Here is a 20,695-nt window from a genome sequence, read left to right on the forward strand (position 1 = left end):
GAGGAGAAAGTGTTACACAAAGTCACATGGCAGGGCGAACTGTGTGAGTGTGTGTGTGTGTGTGTGTGTGTACCTGAAATTAGGAGCAGAGGCCCATTCCAAAGCAAGGCAGGCCAGGTCCACAGCAGCATACACCAACAGGAAGAAAATGGTCACAATGCTGGCGATGGTGTTGAGCTTCCCTGAAAACAGCACCAGCTGGAAGGAAAGAACAAAACAAAAGGAAGAGAGAGAGAGAGAGAGAGAGAGAGAGAAAGGAAAAGGGGAAAGAGAAAAAGAGAAAAATAAATTAGCATTCACAGCAAAAAATCAGTCCAAAGTCTGACAGAATGGTGCATTTTAATGCCTTTTTTATGACCTTTTCCAGCACCCAACTACTTTTCACAGCCAAAAACGCACCTCTAAGAGATTAAGTGAACGACGTGATGCGCATGTTCATGTCTGTTTTTGGTGAAAATAAGGTGATCAGAAATGAAGCAGCCGTGTTATGTTGGAAATCTTTAAAATGGCATCAGCTCCTTCACTAAAGAAAATCCAGAAGTTATGAACGTGCAATTATTTTTCATTTCAAAGGTTTAAATACTGGACACAAGATGTCGACTACCTCACAGTGCACGTGTGCTGCAGGTTTCAAGTTTTCATGAAACATTTCTGTCAGTTTCACACTGGACCATGATTGGTTATAGACTAGTTGTGATGTCACAGTTCACTCCTGAGCACAAAGAAAATTTCCCTCTTCAGCAGATGAATGTGAAAACTCTTCTTCTCTTCTAGTGTCAAAGTCTGCAGATTCATCGTGAAGCTCAAATGTCAGAGTGAAGTAACAATAAGCAAAACATATTTTTGATTTCTGACTTCTGTGACTCCTCAGTGTTGTATCAAAAAAGACCACATCCGACCCAGACTTAATAATGTTTGTTAGGACTTTATTGAATCAAAATCCAGCACTGAATATACTAATCTGAATCGATGATCTAATCAGGTTTATTTTTGAATATTTGTAAGTAACTAACATCATTTATAAATATCTTAAACTCAACACCTCTGTACTCACCCAAATCAAAACACTTTTAGATTTTAGTGGCCTCATTTTCAGGTCACAAAGATGTAGATGTATTTATTCTAAATATTGGAGCTGATATTATGCAATCAGATAGATTATTTCTGTTGGCCACTCTCAGCTCTGGAGCCTGACTGACTTCAGAGACATGCAGTATGATTTCTTAACTGAGCTATGACCAAGATGCTAATTTTTGCTTTCTGACTGTGTAGAGACCTGATGTTTTCATGTCCTAGATGATGAGCAAAGACATTAAAAGTTTTATTTTTACATAAAACATGCGGGGGAGGCACAGTATTTCTCCTATTTGTAGATAAGGTGTAATGAGGAAAAGTAATCAGTAATAATGTTGAGTGTTAAAGGTTCAATATTTTACACTTTTCCTGTGTCTTAATTGAAGAGAGACTCTGAGCCTCTCTTCTGATTGGCTGACTGTTTTTTGAGTGATCTAATAAAAATCTAGCAGATTTCAGGTTAACACTCAGAGAAACCGATTGCTGCAGGGTTGGACGGTAGGTCCAGGTGGCTCCAGAAGTCCTGACGGCTGGTTTTAAGGCTCAGTGTCTGAATACAGGCTGTGTGCATTTCTCTGTGGACTGAGGCTTTGATACTTTCACAGTATTAATATAGAACCTAGACCTGCTTTATAATCACAAACACATGGACATCTACCTTTATACAACATGGGACCTTAAACAGAAAATAAAACTAGAAATAAGAATACAGATTAGAAAAGTATAACTCAAACCACTTGTACCTGACCGGTTGCTATATTGCTATAATAATATATTTATATATAAGATAATGAAATGGTAAAATAACTAAAATTCTTCACATAGGGCCTTTAAGTAAGTTGTTATCAAGGCCAGAGGTTCCATCATTTTTTAAGTCAAGGATCCCCAGATAATTGAGCTTAAGTCCACTCTGGTCCCAGGAAACCTCCTGAAAGTTTTTTTTGCTGTTAGATATGATTATCTGTCTGCACTGTGGCTGGGAGGTGATATCAAAGATTGATTTAACAAACATCAAGGGAGCGAGACACTTTTAAAATTAAACAGCTCTACATTTTCCTGGGGACCCTTGAAGGACCACACGAGGCCCCCTGGCTCCAGCACTGGTTGAGGCTAACGTTCAGGTTTAATTAAGGTGTCTCGGCCGCTGCTGTTAGCTACAGCAGACATGTGACAACACAGCCCGGTCCAACGACATTTTGAATTTCCAGAGCCTGATTAGGAGGGTCGTCCATCTCATAATCCTGACAGCACATTAACATGAGATTCACCCTTCCCACCAGACTGAGGAGTACCAGGTGACTTCTAATGGAGGAGGAAAATGATGACCCCATTATAAGTACTGCTCCATGCCATGTTCTCTGATGACAGAATATGTATGAACACGGCTGTGTGAGTTACACACAGTTACACACTGCTCTGAAAGCTACTGAGAGCAGTAAGAGCTTTCACCCCTTCATCTGCATTACATCCTGGTAAAACAACCACAATTATGATCACATTTATAATGTAGGAAGGTACAAATATTTGTGCAAACATAACAGAATTTTTAATGATACATATTTTGATTTTTTTTTTTTTTTTTTTTTTTTTTGGGCCACTTGTGGGTAGCGCAATAAGTTTTAAACACAAAATGAATATACAGTATCATCACTTTACAGAGTTGTTTTGGCAAACGTTTGCCTATTATACATCAGACAGACACAGAGCAACATTAACCTTTTAGCTCTGGTTTGGTGTGTTTCAGCTCCTGAGAGAAATAACTGCCTCTTCAGTTGCTAAATGCTCAACAATGTTCACCAGTTGCTAATGTCGCTAATCTGCTGTTTGATTCGAGGCAGGGAGCAAACAGTGGAATTATCTGGGTTTTTTTGTCCTGTTGGAAACAGCTGTCTGCTCTGACTGGAAATGATGTTGATGAGAGTGAACCAAAACTGTGACGTTGCAGACTGGAAAACCAAAAGCAAAACTACAAAGCTACAAAGTTCAGTAGAACTGCGTAAAGCTGTAAAGTCAAGTGAGAATCCCCCAGGGTTTTAGCGACACCTTTTACACTTATCACATTAGCCATTTGATCCACTGTTAGAATAAAAAAAATATTGTTGGTGCAGTTTTAAAGATTCAAGTAACTGTGGTAATTTCAAGAAAATCAAAGCTTTGTTGTTGATACTGACAATTATCCAAAAAAATAACCTATAATATAATCAGATACTTGTATGTTTATTAATTAAGATTATCAGTTGATTCCCCACATTGAAGTTACCATATTCATCATTTTCTTACTAACACTAACTTTTCTTACTAAATAAATATATTATATCGAGGAATCTGAAACATAAACAACAGTTTAAAGTAACTACACAGTAACAATGGAATACACTTACCCACACATGATCAGCTGTGCCCATTATAAAAGCTTAGCTTAACTACTCAGTCGGTGTATAAATTACACCCTTCACCAACAGCCTCGGTCTTGAATTGTGCGACGCTGTGAACACTTTCAAGTTTAAAATACCTCCCGACTCTGGTGGAGGAACAAAAAGTGTGAATAAACACACTTTCAGGCACAGGCCATCATAAGCTTTTCTGTACTGACTAAAACATTTTTGTGGATATTTCATCATCATCATCATGAAATGTGCTCCCTTTATCAGTATGTGCCGTTGAGACTGATTGCACAGAACAAAGTGGGAACTACTGTATTGTACCTAAGAACAAACCCAGTAGACTAGACTTTCTCTCCAATTATTATGTGTTTTATGATTGGCCGCTGAGAAACTCCACTGGAGTTGGAGCAGAATTTCTTCAGCTCAAGGGCATATGAATGATATTTATGTAAGGGAGAAAGCAGCAACTCTGTGATCACTAAATTTGTGACCGTGAGGCAGAAGCAAACTGAAGAGGAGAGAGAGGAGGGAAGGTAATGATGGAGAATTGAGATTAATGATGTCAAATTATTGACAGGCGTTCGGAACGAGAGAGAAAGTGACATGAGGCGAACCAAGGGAGCAGTGAGGATGGAGTGAAAAAGATGAGATGGAGGGAGGAGAGAAGAGAGAAAGAAAGAAAGACGAGTGGAAAAAGAGAAAGTGGGTAAGAGAGGATTTCTGACCTTTGGCAGTCAAAGTCAGTGGGTGTCTGTCCAGTGCTCCCCTGGGAGCCTGCTCTACCAGAGCATTAATTAGCCATTAACTCAGAAACAGGCCAGCATGGATAGCTGCTGTCATAGTGCAGTGTGTGTGTGTGTGTGAGTGTGTGTGAGTGTGTGTGTGAGTCTCCAGGAGATGCTTTTGTGTGGCGATTTGAAAGACTTTTTACTGGAAAGCAGTGTGCATAAATTTTACAGAAATAAGTGGACTCACTGTGGCTCACACAGACACTTTTATTAAATAAAAAGAATCGAGTGGGAGCAGCTGAGTAACGCTCCAAGCCGAAGCTTTTCCAGAAATGTCTTGGGGTTACAGGTAAGAATCGGACAGTGCTTGCTCAAGTGCGTGTTTGGGTTCCATTACTTATAAAACATGGCTAATGAACGGGTTTTTGGAGATTACAGTTTCTCAATCTGACACAATTTGTTGCGGCTTTTAAATGAAATTTAGCTAAGTTTTCTGTTTTGTTTGTAATTTTAGGACAGATTGCTGTAGAGATGAAAAATTGAAAGTCATCTGTAAAAGTTACGACTGTTAAAAGAACATACTGCTAATTATAATGAGTAATAGGTTCCAGTTAATGTAAATATTCAGCCTAATAAACACCCTGAACATGGGCATCTGGTAACTGATAGCCAGTGCAGTTAGCTGCCAGAAAGCTGAATATGCTTCGGTAACATTAGGAAGACAAGTTGTGGGGATACCTTTCCACCATGGCTACGGTGAAGACCCACAAGAAGCAAACAAATGGTGGGACAGTGCCTCCACCTCTTCTCGCTGTGGTGTCATGCCCCAGCTTGTTAGCTCATGAGTAGCTTGCTCATTAGCAACCTCTGTGACTTTGGGACAAGCAGGACTTCTGTTTTTTAAATTTGTAATCTTTGAAGAACGGGACCTTCAAAAGAGAAACAGTCTCCACCATTGATATTCAGTCACACCTTGTAAAGACTAAATTTCCTGGCTCAGCACGGCATCACTTGTTTGACAGTTTTTCTGCAAATGTCTACAGAGCTTCATGTTGTTCTGATGAATTCATCAGACTGTGATCTTAAGAGCGCAGACAGTTTCCAGTGGAGTGTGACGCAGTGGGGATGAGAGTCAACACTTTAAAACCTGAAGCCATGGCACTCTGCCGGGAAACTCATCTCGAGTGTGAGATCAATAGGCAGATTGGTGCTGCATCAGCAGGAATGTAGGTGATGGACTGGACTGTGAAGAGCTCCTGATTTACCACTCAATCTACATTCCGGTCCTCACCTACGGTCATGACCTTTGGGTAATGGCCGAAAGAAGGAAATCATGGTTACAGACAACTGAAATAAGGAGATTACAGGGGGACCCAGAGTGCATTGGATGGACTACATATGCCATCAGGCCTGGGAACGCCGCAGGATCTCCAAGGAAGAGCTGGAGGACGTGGCATGTATGGGATACTCTGCTTAGCTTGCTGCCACAGCAAACCAGACCCTAGATGAGCTGTACAAAATGAATAGCTGGATGGATGGATGGACTGTGGTGCTGCAATTCAAATTTAGCTTTAAGTTAACATTGCTGAGCGACGTAATTCTGTTTTCAACTTGATGAACAGGGTCGACCTTCACTTCCCAGCACAGTGTTCTGTGGGTCCTCACCCTTACAAACAACTTTGTTGGTGGAGATTGAGGCTTTTGACCCTGGCTGAAAAATGTGGTTCTGAATTGCATTATTTTTGTACAGAGAACTGCAATGACTACTGCAGTCAGAGTGATTTTGGAGAAAGTCTGGAGGTATTTGAAATGATCTACAAACACTGTGGGTATTGGCTGAACTTGCAATCATTCTTGGAATCACGATATCGAAATCCTTGGACGGACTGATGAAAACTGTATTTGTACAATGCCATGTCTGTCTTTTTTTATCACTTTAATTTGTGCTAGGCTGCAACTGACTTTCACCTCACCTGCAGTATCCACTTCAAACAGCTCTTTAACTTATTGTTTTTCTACTCTCTGTATTCTTGGACTCGGCCTATTTTCCCTTTACTTAAAAGTCCAATAAAAAAAAGCCTTGGCTTATGCCTTCCTCCCTCCTCCCCCTCTTTCCTTTTCATCCTGCAGTGTGAGTGTTCCAGGAGAGATTACAATCAGACTTTTGTCATCAGTGAGTCATTTCAAATGGCAGAGGAAGAGGCAGAGAGAAAGAGGATGAGAGAGTCAATAATCTCTGATGGCGGTGGCGGCGCAGCTAACGATTTCCATCTAATTGCTCCTCCTCCACTCCTGGAGAGTGGTGAGGGATGAGGAGAAGGTGACGAGAGAGGGACAAAGAGTGAGAGAAAGGGAGAAAGAGTGCAAATAATGACAAGCCATTCAGCCTTTAACACTCACCTCTGATAATGATGGGATAGTCAGACCTATTTGCTCCCAAGATCCTGCTCCATCCTCTCTGCCTCTCTTTCCTCACCCACCTCCCCCCTGCCAATTTTTTCTCCTCAGAAAATATTGACATCTTCTTTCCCCACTTAGTGAACACGATGACAGAGAAAAAACACCACAGCATATTTCTGCCTTCTTTGGACAATGTAAAACTAGAATCACAACCTCGTGGTTATATCTCTACGCCAACCAGACAAGTTGCAGGAAATATGGTCACAATCTCATCTTCCTGAGTTACAGTGTTGAATAATGGCCAGAGGTGTTTCTGCAGAACATTATGATGTCACAGTGAAGTTGACCTTTTGGATATAAAATATCATCACTTCGTTTTATCCTATCAGAAATTTGTGTCAATAAGCGTATGAATTTGTGAGTTATAGCCAAAAACATGAATTTTGCAGTCACAGTGACTTTGACCTTTGACCACCAAATTCTAATCAGTTCATCCTTGAGTCCAAGTGAATGTTTGTGCCAAACTTGAAGAAATTCCCTCAAGACATTACTGAGATATTTCATTCATGAGAATTGAAAGTAGGAAAACCTGAGAACATGATCCCCTGACTGTCGCCGGCGCAGAGACATGAAAACTTGACAGTTTGTTCTACTGCCACCGTCCTTGCCTCCGTCTGTGCTTGAAATCATTCTTACATTCCTCCCATAGCTACTCAGACAGCTCTGCTTTTGACAAAACAAATGAAAATGATCCATTCCAATGATCCATATCCATATTCCAACATTTTAAAGGCTGACTGGTTAAAGGTAGCACTGCATTTTCAGTTATGGTGATTTTGACCAGTCCAGTCAATCATGGCCCCAATCACGGGGGATAAGACATCTACCGTCATTTTATCCCTTTGCAGGAAACAGTTTTAACCACTCCCAAGAAGATTTGGTGCATATTTGACCACAGCACACATATATATATATATATGTGTGTATATATAATATATATATCTTACTGCTGACTTAACTCATTACCTGAACCCTGTATGACAGCTCGTTTTTACAATAGACTATATGGTTTTTACCAATCATGGCTCTGCCTTTGCCCTGACAGCGGTGGTACTGTTGTCCTCAACTCTGACTGAAATCAAAACACAACTGTCTGTGATATGTCACTTAATGTCATTTAATATTACCTTGTAATGTGAACCCTATCAGTAAACGAGTGAACAGAAAAAAAAAAAAAAAGGTTTAGTTAGCAGTGATGCACTTGCTCCGCTGTCTACATTACTATATTATTGATGCAGGTCGATCATGAAACTATATAACAGTAATTAATGTTTAGCGTTTGCACAAGGCAGTGAACTGACAACTTTAGTGGCGCTAACAGTGACATTTATGTTAATTGAAAACTTCATGTTTGCAAGCATAAGATTAATTTCCAGTGTGGGCTGCTCTTACCTTCAACGTTTGGGAATCCAGATCCTGTATCTTTTTAAAAGAAAAAAATCCTTTTGGGGATCCATGCAAAGTCGTGAAGTCAAATGAAATTGATGGTAAATAAGTTTGGTTTTTCAGCCGTTCATTCTGGCACCGGATTTAATCAAACATTAAAGTGGCTTCCCATCCTGAGTGTGATGTCAGAAGAAAATGGCCGCTGTGTTTGAAGGATGAATCCTCTCCAGTTATACAAGAGGCCTTTTCTGAGCTTCCTGCCTGAGGTAAGTTTCTATGAAAAAAACTTTTTGTTCCATTACCTCGTCAACCTCGCATTTATTATCCAGAAATAATAGCAGCTTGTTTGAAGCTTTTCTTCCTTTCTTTTGTCCTGAGCTTCAGTGCTCTCGTAGATGAGCAGGAATTTATCCCTGAACTATCTATTTCACTAAAACATTAAAAACAAGGCCAGTGTATCCCTGTTCTTGAACCGTAAAGCTCTGTATTTTTCAGGCCCATTGATCACACAACAAATGAGTGAATGCAATTAAGAACTTTTTTTCATTCTGGTATTTTAATTTAATAGAGTAAGCTAGAAAATATTGCCTTGTTTCATGGAAAAGGGTCTGAAATTTATGCCGTTGTTCTCCTCAGACAGCACTTATATTAAAAATAAACGTACATTTTCTTTGTGCTTTTTTCTTTTACACCACATCAGATTGAAATAACTCTGATGATTTCTTCTGCCAATACATTTCAAATCAAATGTCTTCCTTGACTATCTTCACCATTACTCTGCATTTGTTTATCTCCACTAACCTGCACCAGGAACCAGGAGATGATAACAGAGACCCAGGGGTTACCACTTTGGGACGTCTTCTTAGCTGGAGACAGCGCCTTACCTACAGGTGCGAAAAGAGAAGTTGGCGAAAACAAGGAATCCTTTAGGGAATTGTTGGCATGAAAATACCCCTGATCATCACTCTCTACCAGCAGCTTTGATCTGAAAATATCAGCAGTGACCTTCATAAACCCACATCAGTGAAATTCTGGATGCATACATGGACAGAAAGGTTTAATCAAAGAAAGAATGCAATGAATGTCCAACCTTCGGTTGGGTAACTGGAGAATTTCTATATGAAATGTCAGCAGGCATTGCTCCCAGCATTGGAAAATGTTACACCATTTTGGACACAATGTGGGTGTAGAGTAATGAAATAGCAGTTGGACATTCCTTGTCAATCATCACTCAAAGAGATGCCTGTTGTCAATAATTACACAAGTTCACACCTCCTCCTCACTGCTATTCCTGCTGATTTCTGACACTGTTTCCCACAATCCTCTGTGAAAGATTTATGTATTCACTTATCAAGTGACAGGCAGATCTTGTCATGCAAAGTTTGCTTCCAGTGGACTTCTACTGAATGATTTCAGTGTAAAGATTCAGAACGCAGCACATGCTGAGAAAAATAAAATAAATAAAACATTGCAAGAGACGTCTGTTGTCTCAAGCTGGAGAAACACAAATGACATTTAGTAAGGCATTTGGCATCTTGTGGTACTGCCTGTATTCCATACTTTTAATGTAAGTGAGGACTGGGTTCTGGTATAAAACCCTGAGTGGGTGTTCAGAACAGAAGAGAGGCTCAGAGCCTCCTGTTGTTACTAGAGCTCCAGAGAGAAGCCTGAGAGAGGAGATGTAAAACTACACTCAGATGGTTTTTGGTTCTTAAAACCACAAATATATCTTCTGATGATGTCGATACTTCATATAAAACAACAGAAAAATGTAAATTATGGGACTTTGTTTAAAGAACATTTTGAAATGGGGACACAGAATGGGGGGAAAACACTTCCAGAACTAGAAGCCAGTATCATTTGTACCTCTACAAACTTTGCACCTGTATCTCTTATAATTCACATTGTTTCCTACAACAGCAGATACAAACCAGATCCTGACAACAGACCTCGGAGCGACAATGATATTACCGTTTGCAGATCAGAGCAGATTTGGAGGAGGGATGGCAACTTCTAATGTTACTGACATTTAAACAAAATGTATGTTATTAACTGCATGTCTAGTTTGAAAAGAGAGAGCGAGAGAGAAAAGCGGTGAAAGTGTGGGCGAGGCAGAGAGCGTGACAAACTGAGGTAATCCTTCACTTTATTTGATACCTTATAGGGCTTTCTATTATGCTGAAAGACAGTTTATTTACATGCAGCCTCTAATTTTTTCTATCTGTGACATTTCATCTCATGACGAAGATGACAAGGTTATAGGAATGAAAAACAGAGCCAATCACAGAGACAAAAAAAAAAAAAAAAAAACGAGAAGAGAAACTGAAAAGTAGGGAGACTGGAGGGGAGGAGGAGGAGGGAGGTGAAGGGTGGCGGAGGCAGAATCAGCCCTTATGACTAAATTTCACAGCAGATAAAGGATTGGAATTAAATGTGTGAGACTTTAAAGTTAAATCAATGCGGCTGAGAGGAGAAGAGTGAGTGATGGAGAGGATGGAGGAGGAAGGCAGGACAGAGGTGAAGGAGCTGGAGATTAGTGAGTTACAGAAACAAAAGAAGTGAAAGATATGTGGGATGGCAAGAAAAACTGTGTGTGTGTGTGTGTGTGTTTGGAGAACTGATGCATCCATCAATCAGTTTGTATAGGACGGTGTCATGGTTAAGCAGGGAGTGTCATGCATGAATGACAAGAAGAGGCACACACACACGCACACACACACACAGACAGAGTGGTCATACGTCACATTTCCTCCCCTCTACAAGAGCATTACACGTTTATGGTTCCGCAGTCGCTGACTCCTAATTAAACAGATTAATCTAATTGAAGTTAACCCTTTGGCTGCTGGCGACAAGCAGCTGAACTAGTGTCATCTGCCTTTGCTCCGTCTGATCACTCCACGGAGGAACTCGCACTAATACAGCCATTTATCTTCTCTGACACACACACACACACACACACACACACACACACACACACACACACACACACACACACACAGTTATACACACAGACAGAAACAGGCCAAATCAATTTGCAATAGACTTAACAAAGGAGCAGAGGACAGTATAAGGAAGTTGCTCGCAGTCATTAATAATGGTGAGGCAGCAGGTAGCGTGGATCCACACGGAGAGATGGGAATCTCACGAATGCTGCGTTCGGTTGATATTGGAAAGCCAGTGCCTAAGTTTACAACTCAGTGTCTTTGTGTTTCAACTTTCCAGACAAAGGGACAGTGATCAATACCTTTGATCAATACTCAGCACAGGTATCCTTAAGGGATCAGTGTTTTTATAGTCTCGACACATTATATCATACAAGTGAGAACTTTCACATCTGTTTAAAAAAGTGAGTGTTACTGTCACTTGTCATTTTCAGAGAGTTACAAAACTTTTAAGACGCAGCTCCCTGATTCCATTCAGGGGAGATTTTAGATATTGTAAAATGATTCTGGCTGCATATGAAGCAGGGATGTTGTGGTTCTTAACCCCTGCAGTACCAGGGCAGCCCAGCGCTGGGTGGTTAGGTTCAGGAAGTCAGAAACATCAGGGCCAATCAACAAGCCTTTAGTTGGTACAGAACTCACTGTACCAACTGTAGTTTGATGTACCTGTGAAAGATATTTCTCATATGATGTGAAGCATATGTTATGAAATATGAATGAATGAATCAATCCAGTTCTTGCACTAAAGATTTTTCATTGCTTTAAGAAAAGATGTAAAACCTGACATCTGATCAATGATCGCAATTCCTGGAATCAGAATGTCTCTTCATACTTAAAGTGTTTTAGTGCTTTAATTTTACAAGGAAAATGTTATTTAATGAGAAATTCTGTTTTTGTTTCAACCTGGCATATTTCCCATGAATTTGGCTGTCATGACTAGGTTGTGCCAACTTTGTGCAGTTAGCCATGATGGCCACTTCATGTGTTTGCTTTCAGTCAGACTCAGACACAAGAGTTAGAAATGATTTTCTCCCAGAATTATCTCCAACAATAATCTTAGACACCGTTCTCTCCTCGTAGGTATCTGTTGTGTTACCTACCAAACAAGTCGTCCCTGGCCAGGGCGTAGAGGATGCGTGAAGCTCCAATAAGGTTGCTCATGGCAGCGGAGAGCGTGGAGGAATAAACCCCTATGGTGACAAAGGGGTGCCAGATGTTAATATCCCTCAGGAAACTGTAGTCTTTCTGAAGCAGGACCCTGTAAAGGTTTAGAGAACAAAATAGAACACAGCATGTAAATAATCAATAACAAGGGTTTTGCTTCTGGTCTTTAAAATACAGCAAGGAGAAAGAAAACCATTCAATTTCTTTCCCTTTATGCACCAATACAGCCATTTGAATATATATAAATATAAATTACAGTCAAGAGAAAGACAGGGTTATTAGTAGATACCGGCTGATCAAATATGTTGGCACATATGCAAAAAGGAACTGTCTGGGTTCCCTCCATCTTTTGAAGACTGTGATACTGTTGAAAGCTCAGGAAGAGGCCAGTGTGTGGCCCTTGATTTGGGCAACACTGACGTTTCAATTACTTTAAATAATAATGATGAATACAAACACAAAAAAAGAAAACTATATCAGTGATGTTTACTGTTTTCTGTCAGCTGTGACGGCTGGTGGAGGAGACTTTAGGACTTTAAAGGTCCCATATTTTTCACTTTTCCTGTGTTTTATATTAAGTGTTGATTTTCCATGAGAAAATATATTTTAAAAAACACAAGGAAGTCTCACTCTATACAGTGTGGCACCTTTAAAATCTATAAAATGTGTTTAATGTAAAAAAAAAAGCCCATAATTTGTTATTACATTTTTATACTTGCATATACTCATTATTATATTCATGTATACACATCAGTCTCTGCCTCGAAGAAAGAAACAGACATGAGAAAAAAATACTCCAACAACCTAGCATTGAACATTTTCCCTCACAACATGACTAAGATTAGACCAATCATCTCTGCAGCTATGTACAGCGTTTATCAATTTACAACATTGATATCTGGAGATCAAACTCAAGTGGTTCATATGGTTGTGTGTCATTTCAAACTCATTTGTTCTGGGAGGAAAAACTCTGCCAGTGTTCGATGAAAAAGATTGAAGAGGAAGTGATGATCACTCAGGTAGCGCCTAATCATGAGACCCTGGAAGGCTCACACCACTGAGTGTGTGCATGTGTGTGTGTGTGTGTGTGTGTGTAAGAGATGGTGCACTCGACATGGAGACAGAGAGATCAAAGAGGACTAAAACCCACAGCACGGTGTGCATGATTACGAGCTGCCCCCCACCTCTTTTCAATACAACACAGCTAGAGAGAGGAGAATTAGGGTGCAAAGTATTTCTATCTCTCGCTCTCCTGAACCAACTCAATCTCTCTTTGTGTTTCGCAGCACACGCACACACACACACACACACACCCCCACAACACCCATGAAACGCACACACATCCAATCCATCTATTCCCCTCCCTCATCACCTTCAACCCCTCATCACGATGTTTTTAAAACCCATTCAAGGGTTTTTTTTCTAGTTTGTGTCTCAGTCCTCCCCCTTTTAATTTTATTTCTACTTGTTCCAGCGTCCACTCGCTCGCTCTCTCTCTCTCTCTCTGTCTTTCTTTCCCTCTCTCTATCTCTCTTTCTCTTGTAATTAAGAGTCTCATCACGTTTTCTTTCAGGTCCAGTGATTTTAATACTTATTATCATGGCCCTATTAAGTATTGTTCACTCCATCCAAAGATCTGAGCATACTATTATTTCACATGGAGCCCGAGAGGCAAGCAGCGCGCACACACACACACACACACACACACACACACACACACGCACGCACACACACACACAGGGTTTCACAGTGCCACAAATCAACCAAACAAAGGTTCTGTGGAGAAGTTAACATCACCCTCGAAATTAGGAAATGCCAACTACTTTGTTTATTTGACGTGTGTGTGTGTGTGTGTGTGTGTGCGCGCTTGTGTGCAATATGAGCACTGCAGTGAAAAGTTTATGAACAACTGAGTCTCTCATATATTCATGACAACGGTCTAATACACAAGCACACATGTGAAGTGGTGTCTCAGCGTGTTCGTCGCACAAAAAAAGGAGAATCATGCAAAAAAAAGTGTAAAGTGCAAATTACGGTGTGTGTGTGTGTGTGTGTGTGTGTGTGTGTGTGTGTGTGTGTGTGTGTGTGTGTGTGTGTGAGAGAGAGAGAGGTGAGTGATGATGTGGGTCAGGACTTATAGGCTGATTATTAATTTCTCTGACGTGCAGCAGGAGCAAAATAAATCTGGAAAAGCTTGACATTTCCAAACTGGCTCTCAAAAACAAAGCCAATGCAAACTGGGTGACAGCTATGACAAATGGTGTGTGTGTGTGTGTGTGTGTGTGTGTGTGCGCATGTGTGTGAGAAAGGTGAGAGAGAGAGAGAGAGAGAGAGAGAGAGAGAGAGAGAGGTTCCCCATGTGTTGGGTCACAACAATATGTAGTCTGTGTTTTATAATTTTGTTTCTTCTGAAGCTGTGTATTCATTACCAAGGGATTGTTGCTTATAAGTGACTCAGAGTGTGTGTGTGAGAGTGTGTGTGTGTGTGTGTGTGTGTGTGTGTGTGTGTGTGAGAGAGAGTGTGTGTGGCCTGGATAGTAATTATTGATCAGATCATCCAGCTGAAATGAGCTCTGCCATCCAAATAAAGAGGGGAACAAAGCGTGGGGGGAGCGAGTGACAGATTAAAAGAGCTCGTTTAGAGAAGAGGAGGAAACAAAGCTAAACGACTAAAAGGAGCCCACAGAGATTGTTTAGCTGATTGTTCTCGCTCCTGCCGGCCCGCTCCATCCTCCGGCTCATTTGTTTACCATTTTTATTCATGCCCTCATTTGTGTATTCATGCGTATTCATCTTTTAATCCATCACTTCATGTGTTTGTGCTTCTCATAATTCACTAGCGCTTTGGTCGAACATTATGGATTAATTATCTGCGATATTTCAAATGGGATGAAAAATGAAGTGCTGACACCAGGAGTGTGTGTGTGTGTGTGTGTGTGTGTGTGTGTGTGTGTGTGTGTGTGTGTGTGTGTGTGTGTGTGTGTGTGTGTCTTTGTGTGTGTGTGTGTTTTTGTAGGTGGATTACAACATCAGTATAAACACTCCCATCACAGACACAGTTTATGCTGCTGCTGTGGATCGTGGTCGCCTCAGCTCACGGAGGGCGAGGTCACTCCTCGTCAGGACCAACTGAACCATTCAGGATCATCTGCTTTAATGATCCTGAAGAAAAAGGCTTCAAAATGTCCAGTAAATGCTCCAGTGGGATCAGAGCTAGCTGCCGGGATGGCACTAACTTAAGGTTTTGCTCATCGCACCATTATGTGACCATTTGTGTCTCTGCACTGTGAACGTGGTCCTGTAAGTCAATACAGAACACAAAGGTTAACCCCTCTTATGAATCTCTCCATCAATATTACATGGACAGCATTTACTGTCGCTGCATTTGCCTTCGGTTGCTTCTCTGTGTTTGCTAAGCAATACTGAGCAGATACTGTACTGGTGTTTTTAGATCAAAGCAGCTCTCTGCAAATATCTGCCCCTGAATTGTGGATATATTTGGCATTTTCCCCCAAACCTGCACTCTCTCCTGAGAAACACTCAGCATTAAAAACCCCCACTATCAATCATTTCTTTATCAACAGTGACTTAAATGACGACACGTGGTGATGATCAGAGAATTACGGCCCCGTTCTGCATCTCTACTGTGCTTTTTAACCTATTTCTCGTCTCATTAGTCGTGTTTTAAAGCAGCTGTTCTGTGCGGCTCACTTCACCACCTGTCCAGGACCAAACAGCAGACTAATAAAATCAGTGACTAGCTGGTGAAGAAAGTCACACATCTAACAATGTAACAGCCAAAAGCTAAAATAAGAGTGAACACTGGATTTTCACTGGACAAAACACAACATCAAATAAATGCTAACATTGCTTCTGTGTTAACTTACTATGCCCTTTACCTCATCTCCTTGCACTTATTGGATAGATTTAGTATTTATCCCTTACACCAAGGTTTCCTACTGCACTGAGGCTTTAATGTTGTCCCTGACTTGTAAGTAGCTTTGGAGAAAAGCTTCTGCCAAATGATTAAATGTAAATGAAATCATATTATTATTTCCATCATGTGACGAATTTCCTTCCTGACAGGATTTCTGTGGAACAACATTAGGATGAAGGATCCGTTTAAGTGAACGAACAAGCTTTTAATTATGGCATGAAAGGGAGTTTGACTTGGTATTGTAGGTCAGAGCAGAAAGGTGCAACCGTTTGAAAAATCTGTGGTGACTTTATCTGATTTTGGCTTTAATCACACCGATTAGTGCAGCATTAAGTTATCACTGATGAACCACTGTTTTCAAAGAAGCTCAGGAACCGTGGGATCTTTAAAACATCAAGTCAACACCAACATGAATTTGACCTCCAGTCACAGTAGTGTCTGTTAAACTGGTCAAAGATTTGTCCACACAGTTGGCAGACTCAAGAAATGTTAAACGTGGTATTGTAAAGCTCCAAAAACACTGGATCCTACATTTCCCATGATGCAACTTGTTAGCCTCTTTCATTAGCTGTTCCTGACTCCTGAATGTCAACTTCATTCAAAAGCCTCAAGCCTGAGCTGAGAAACCCCAGATGACTTCATCAGGGTTATTTTTTCTTTTGACTTTGAAGATCCCTCTCCAGAGCCACAGAAGATATTCAACTAGACATTATTAAGACATTTCTGGCTGAGTAGAAACCCTCATGACAAAAAACTGAACTTTTGTGTGTAAAATTAGTGCTTTTTCTGGCTGGTTATTGTTGTGTGATCAATAGAATCAATTTCAATTTCTTACTCTACGGTTTCTTGTATTTAATGAATGCAGGAATACAAAGAGTACGCCTCCTTTGTTAGTGTACCATTATCCTAACCACTATGAATTTTGAACATATGATATAAAATTATAAAAGCAACACCTCAGCTGAAAAACAGAGAAATGTGACAACTCCCTGGCTCAATTTTCCACCATTCAGGAGGGAAAAAATAAAGACAGCCACAGCCAAACTCCTGCGAGAACACTTCCAAAAGTCTGAACAGTAACAGCCTGAACATGTGGATCTCAACTCACAAAGGACCTGTGTTACCTTTACAGTCTTATCCGGCCTGGTGCACTCTGAATGAGCTCCGGCCTCCTTGGAAATGACTGAATCGACTCCATAGCAACAAACGCATCAGCGCAGAACTACAGCCGTTACTGCAGGGATTTAGTGTTGGTCTTAAGCCTCACACCACCTTGACCTTGTAGGCACTTCTAGAGTGGAGCCACGGTACACAAGGGGTTAGGAAGAGGGACAGACCCATACAGAATCAGCAGAGGGAAAGAAGGGAAACAGAAAATAAAAAGGGAGGCAGAGAGAGGTTGTGAGAGTCAGAGAGAGGGAGGGAGAGGGAGAGTTAAGTGCTCTCAGGGGACTAGACTGTGGTTAAGGATTATTAAACGGGATCAATAACTAACAAGGCCTCTACGCATGTGCTCACCCCGCTTCTACCCTCCCTGCTTCAGTCTCCAACCTTCCCTCTCTCCCAACACTTCACATGTACGCTGCACGCATTAAATTATTCCTGGTACTCATCTCGTTTAACGGCTGCTCTCCATTTCCAATTTTCAGCCACTCCAGTCGTTCTCCACACCAACGTCCAACTTCCAGCCACTTGTTTATATCACTCCATCACTTGCCCTCAGTGCTTGTAACTCAGGGTTAATGATATAAGATACCGCCATGTTTTCAAGGAAAGCACATACTGTACCATCATCAGGTGTCATCTCTGACAGGATCATGTTCAGATGGTTTTGAGAATGACGGAAGAACTACATGAATGAACTGCACCAGAGTCGATGGCTTTGTCTGATGGTTCCCATCATGACTCCTGTCTGTGGTTCAGGCAACAAAAGCACTTTGGTTACAGTTCGGGAAAGATTCTTGTTTTAGTTAAATATAAATTCACAGGTTGTGTCTTAAGTCTCTGTGAATTTTTTCTGGTTTAAACCAGACCCGGATCTTTGTCTAACCTTAACCTGGAGCTGTGAGAGTCTAAACACGATCATAAAAAAGTTTAATAATGCTGCTGTTCTGCAAGGCAATGAATATTTCACTGATACACGGAGTATCAACTCATTTGCCCATATGTATATTTTCTTTTAAAACTTTTTTTTGCCCATTTTATGTATTTTAATAGCTAGAACCAGTCAAGACAGACAGGAAACGTAGGGAGAGAGTAGGTAAATGACATGCAGTGAATGGTCCGCCGGCCGGGAGTTGAACCGGGGCCTCGCTGCTCAGGGCATTTAAGCCCATGTGGTATGCACCTGAACTGTTGGGCTATCAGGGCACCTCTGCCCACTCGTTTATTAACAATATTTCCTCATTACAATAACAGAAAACATGATCTACATTTCCTTCAAAACTTAATTGCTGTTGCAAATCAGCTGTTTATAAATGTAATTTCTAGAAGATAGGGTTCCAGGATGATAAATGATGAAAGTGAAACCAGAACTTCCTGGTTCTGATCTGTTAGAAAATAAAACGCCAAAAAAACAGTCTCAAAACATAAGAGTAAGTAGTATGGTTCACCCCTCTGTACAGGCATCGTAAAGAAACAAAACAAAATGCTTCCTTTACAGAGTTTTCTTACAAGCCAAGCTCAAATGCAGGTCGGGTCCATGGGTCAGGGAGGCTAATGATGTATGTTTCTACACAGCAGAGAATACAGTTAAAAACTTGGAAAGACGACACTGGAAGAGGGTGTGGGTGGATATCACAGATAATGGAGAAACAGTTAAGGGCAACACAGACCAGAGGCATCTTGGCATGCATCCACTCATAAAGACTCCTACTGTCGCTGTCCTATTTCACAGCACATAAACTCTCCAAAAGCATCTTTTAAATCACATTTGCCCCCCAAATCTAGCCCAATAACTTGACTTATCATTTCACTTTATTCATGCAGCCTGACATTGTTTGTTGTTTCTTGTTTGTGAGTGAGGGTTATTTTGTTTTGTTTTACCCCAGCCAATCTGTAGAGGGTAACGTACCTGACCAGTCGATTGGACTTGACATTTTTAACACTGACCACAAACTAAACTAAATCTAAACGATTTTCCATTTCCATAAGTTGACTTACAATAACCTGCACAGCTGTGTCAATCATATACGAGCTTGTCGCCATTTTTCTGTTGCTTCTGTTTTCTGTCACTTGTCGTTTTTCATGAAAGGCCACTGAATCCCACCCACTAAGCTCAGACATGTGGAAACAGCTGTCTGTGAGCACAACACCAGACCTGTTTGAACTGCTGAACAAATCAGAGGTGTGGGCAGCGATTCAGATGTCTGGAAGCAAACTAGTCCAAATTGGCTCATCTCAGCTTCCGTACCCCGAATTCTTCTTCTGTCTGTATGATCCTGTGTGTACCAAATGATGTGATGCTCTTTCTAATGATGTACAGATCGTGCAGTGCCATGCTGGGAGAGTTTCATGGGAGCCATTTAGGAGCTGTTCTTTAAGTTTCTATCATATCACATGATTTCATCGACATTTGAAAAAAAAAAAAAAAAAAGTTTGCCTGGGTGAACTTTTAAGCTGATGCACAAGAGACCTATTCTTCATTTTCATGATAAGAAGGCAATTCCACCTGCTGATGATTATCATGTGACGTGACCAAAAGCTCCAGAAGAGCTACTAAACTGACACTGTAGTGAGATTCTGGCAATGATCTCCCAATTCATCCAGACTTTGATACAGTCCAGAATCGATAAATTTCAATGTGATTCAATTTGAACGGAATTCATATCTCCTCAACAAACAAACACAGAGATCAGATCAGTCTGCAGAGTCTTTCTTCAGTCTGTCCCTTCTCATAAACCTGATCTCTACCTTCGTTACGAGAAAGCCAGTCAGCTGATCATCCTGGGTCACAACAGTCCTTTAAACAGTGGCAAGTCCATAAAGACTCTATTATATCACAGTTTATAGGACTCTTGTGGCTCATATAGCCAGCTAACATCTATGCCACTTTTTAAGTTAAAATAATTTATGTGCATGTTGTGCATCATGCAGCCCTGACTGAATAACTTAACAACAATTAACCACTTCATGCATGTAACATTTAGTGTAAAAGCAAAGACTGATCTTGGGGTTTTAAGAATTGAAGGTGGATCATTCAAATAAAAATCACGATTAACTGGAAAATCTATTTATTTTTATCCAGCCCTGGTTTCCAACTTCAAGAATTAACTTTGAACTTTTAATCAATCATCATTTAAATTTATCTTTAATTACTAATATGGATGGTAAACACATCAGTGCTTGGGTGGAATTTCATCAAACTTTTCAATTAGAGTTCAGGTTTAGTTCTGGTGAGGCATTCATCAATTATAATAAAATAGCTATCATGGAAAAGCACCTTTTTATTTAAAACACTAAATATCTAAACCTCTCCGTGACCCAAATCCTTCCTTTGTCTTCTCTGTATGTGGCTCTTCATCCCTGTGTCTCTTCCTTCAATCCCTGCAGCTTTTCATTCAGACAGGACATGTTGCTGAAGATCTGGCCTGCGTCACCACCATTGTCAAATGTGAAGAA

General features: G+C 40.6%; 1 protein-coding gene across 1 annotated transcript in view; it reads right to left on the reverse strand.

The window, feature by feature from the left end:
- Nucleotides 1–20,695, reverse strand: part of LOC139614493 (solute carrier family 12 member 9) — a 60,103-nt gene that overhangs the window by 20,746 nt on the left and 18,662 nt on the right. The window contains exons 7-9 of the mRNA XM_071471812.1: nt 12,075–12,232; nt 8,834–8,916; nt 74–198 (exon numbers count right to left, since the gene is read on the reverse strand). Coding sequence (XP_071327913.1) covers nt 74–198; nt 8,834–8,916; nt 12,075–12,232 — 366 coding nt within the window. The remainder of the gene's footprint in view (nt 1–73; nt 199–8,833; nt 8,917–12,074; nt 12,233–20,695) is intronic.

Source organism: Trachinotus anak, unplaced genomic scaffold (assembly GCF_046630095.1).
Source record: "Trachinotus anak isolate AG129_WGS33_773 ecotype Australia unplaced genomic scaffold, CSIRO_AGI_Tana_v1 ptg000034l, whole genome shotgun sequence".
NCBI classification, from domain to species: domain Eukaryota; kingdom Metazoa; phylum Chordata; class Actinopteri; order Carangiformes; family Carangidae; genus Trachinotus; species Trachinotus anak.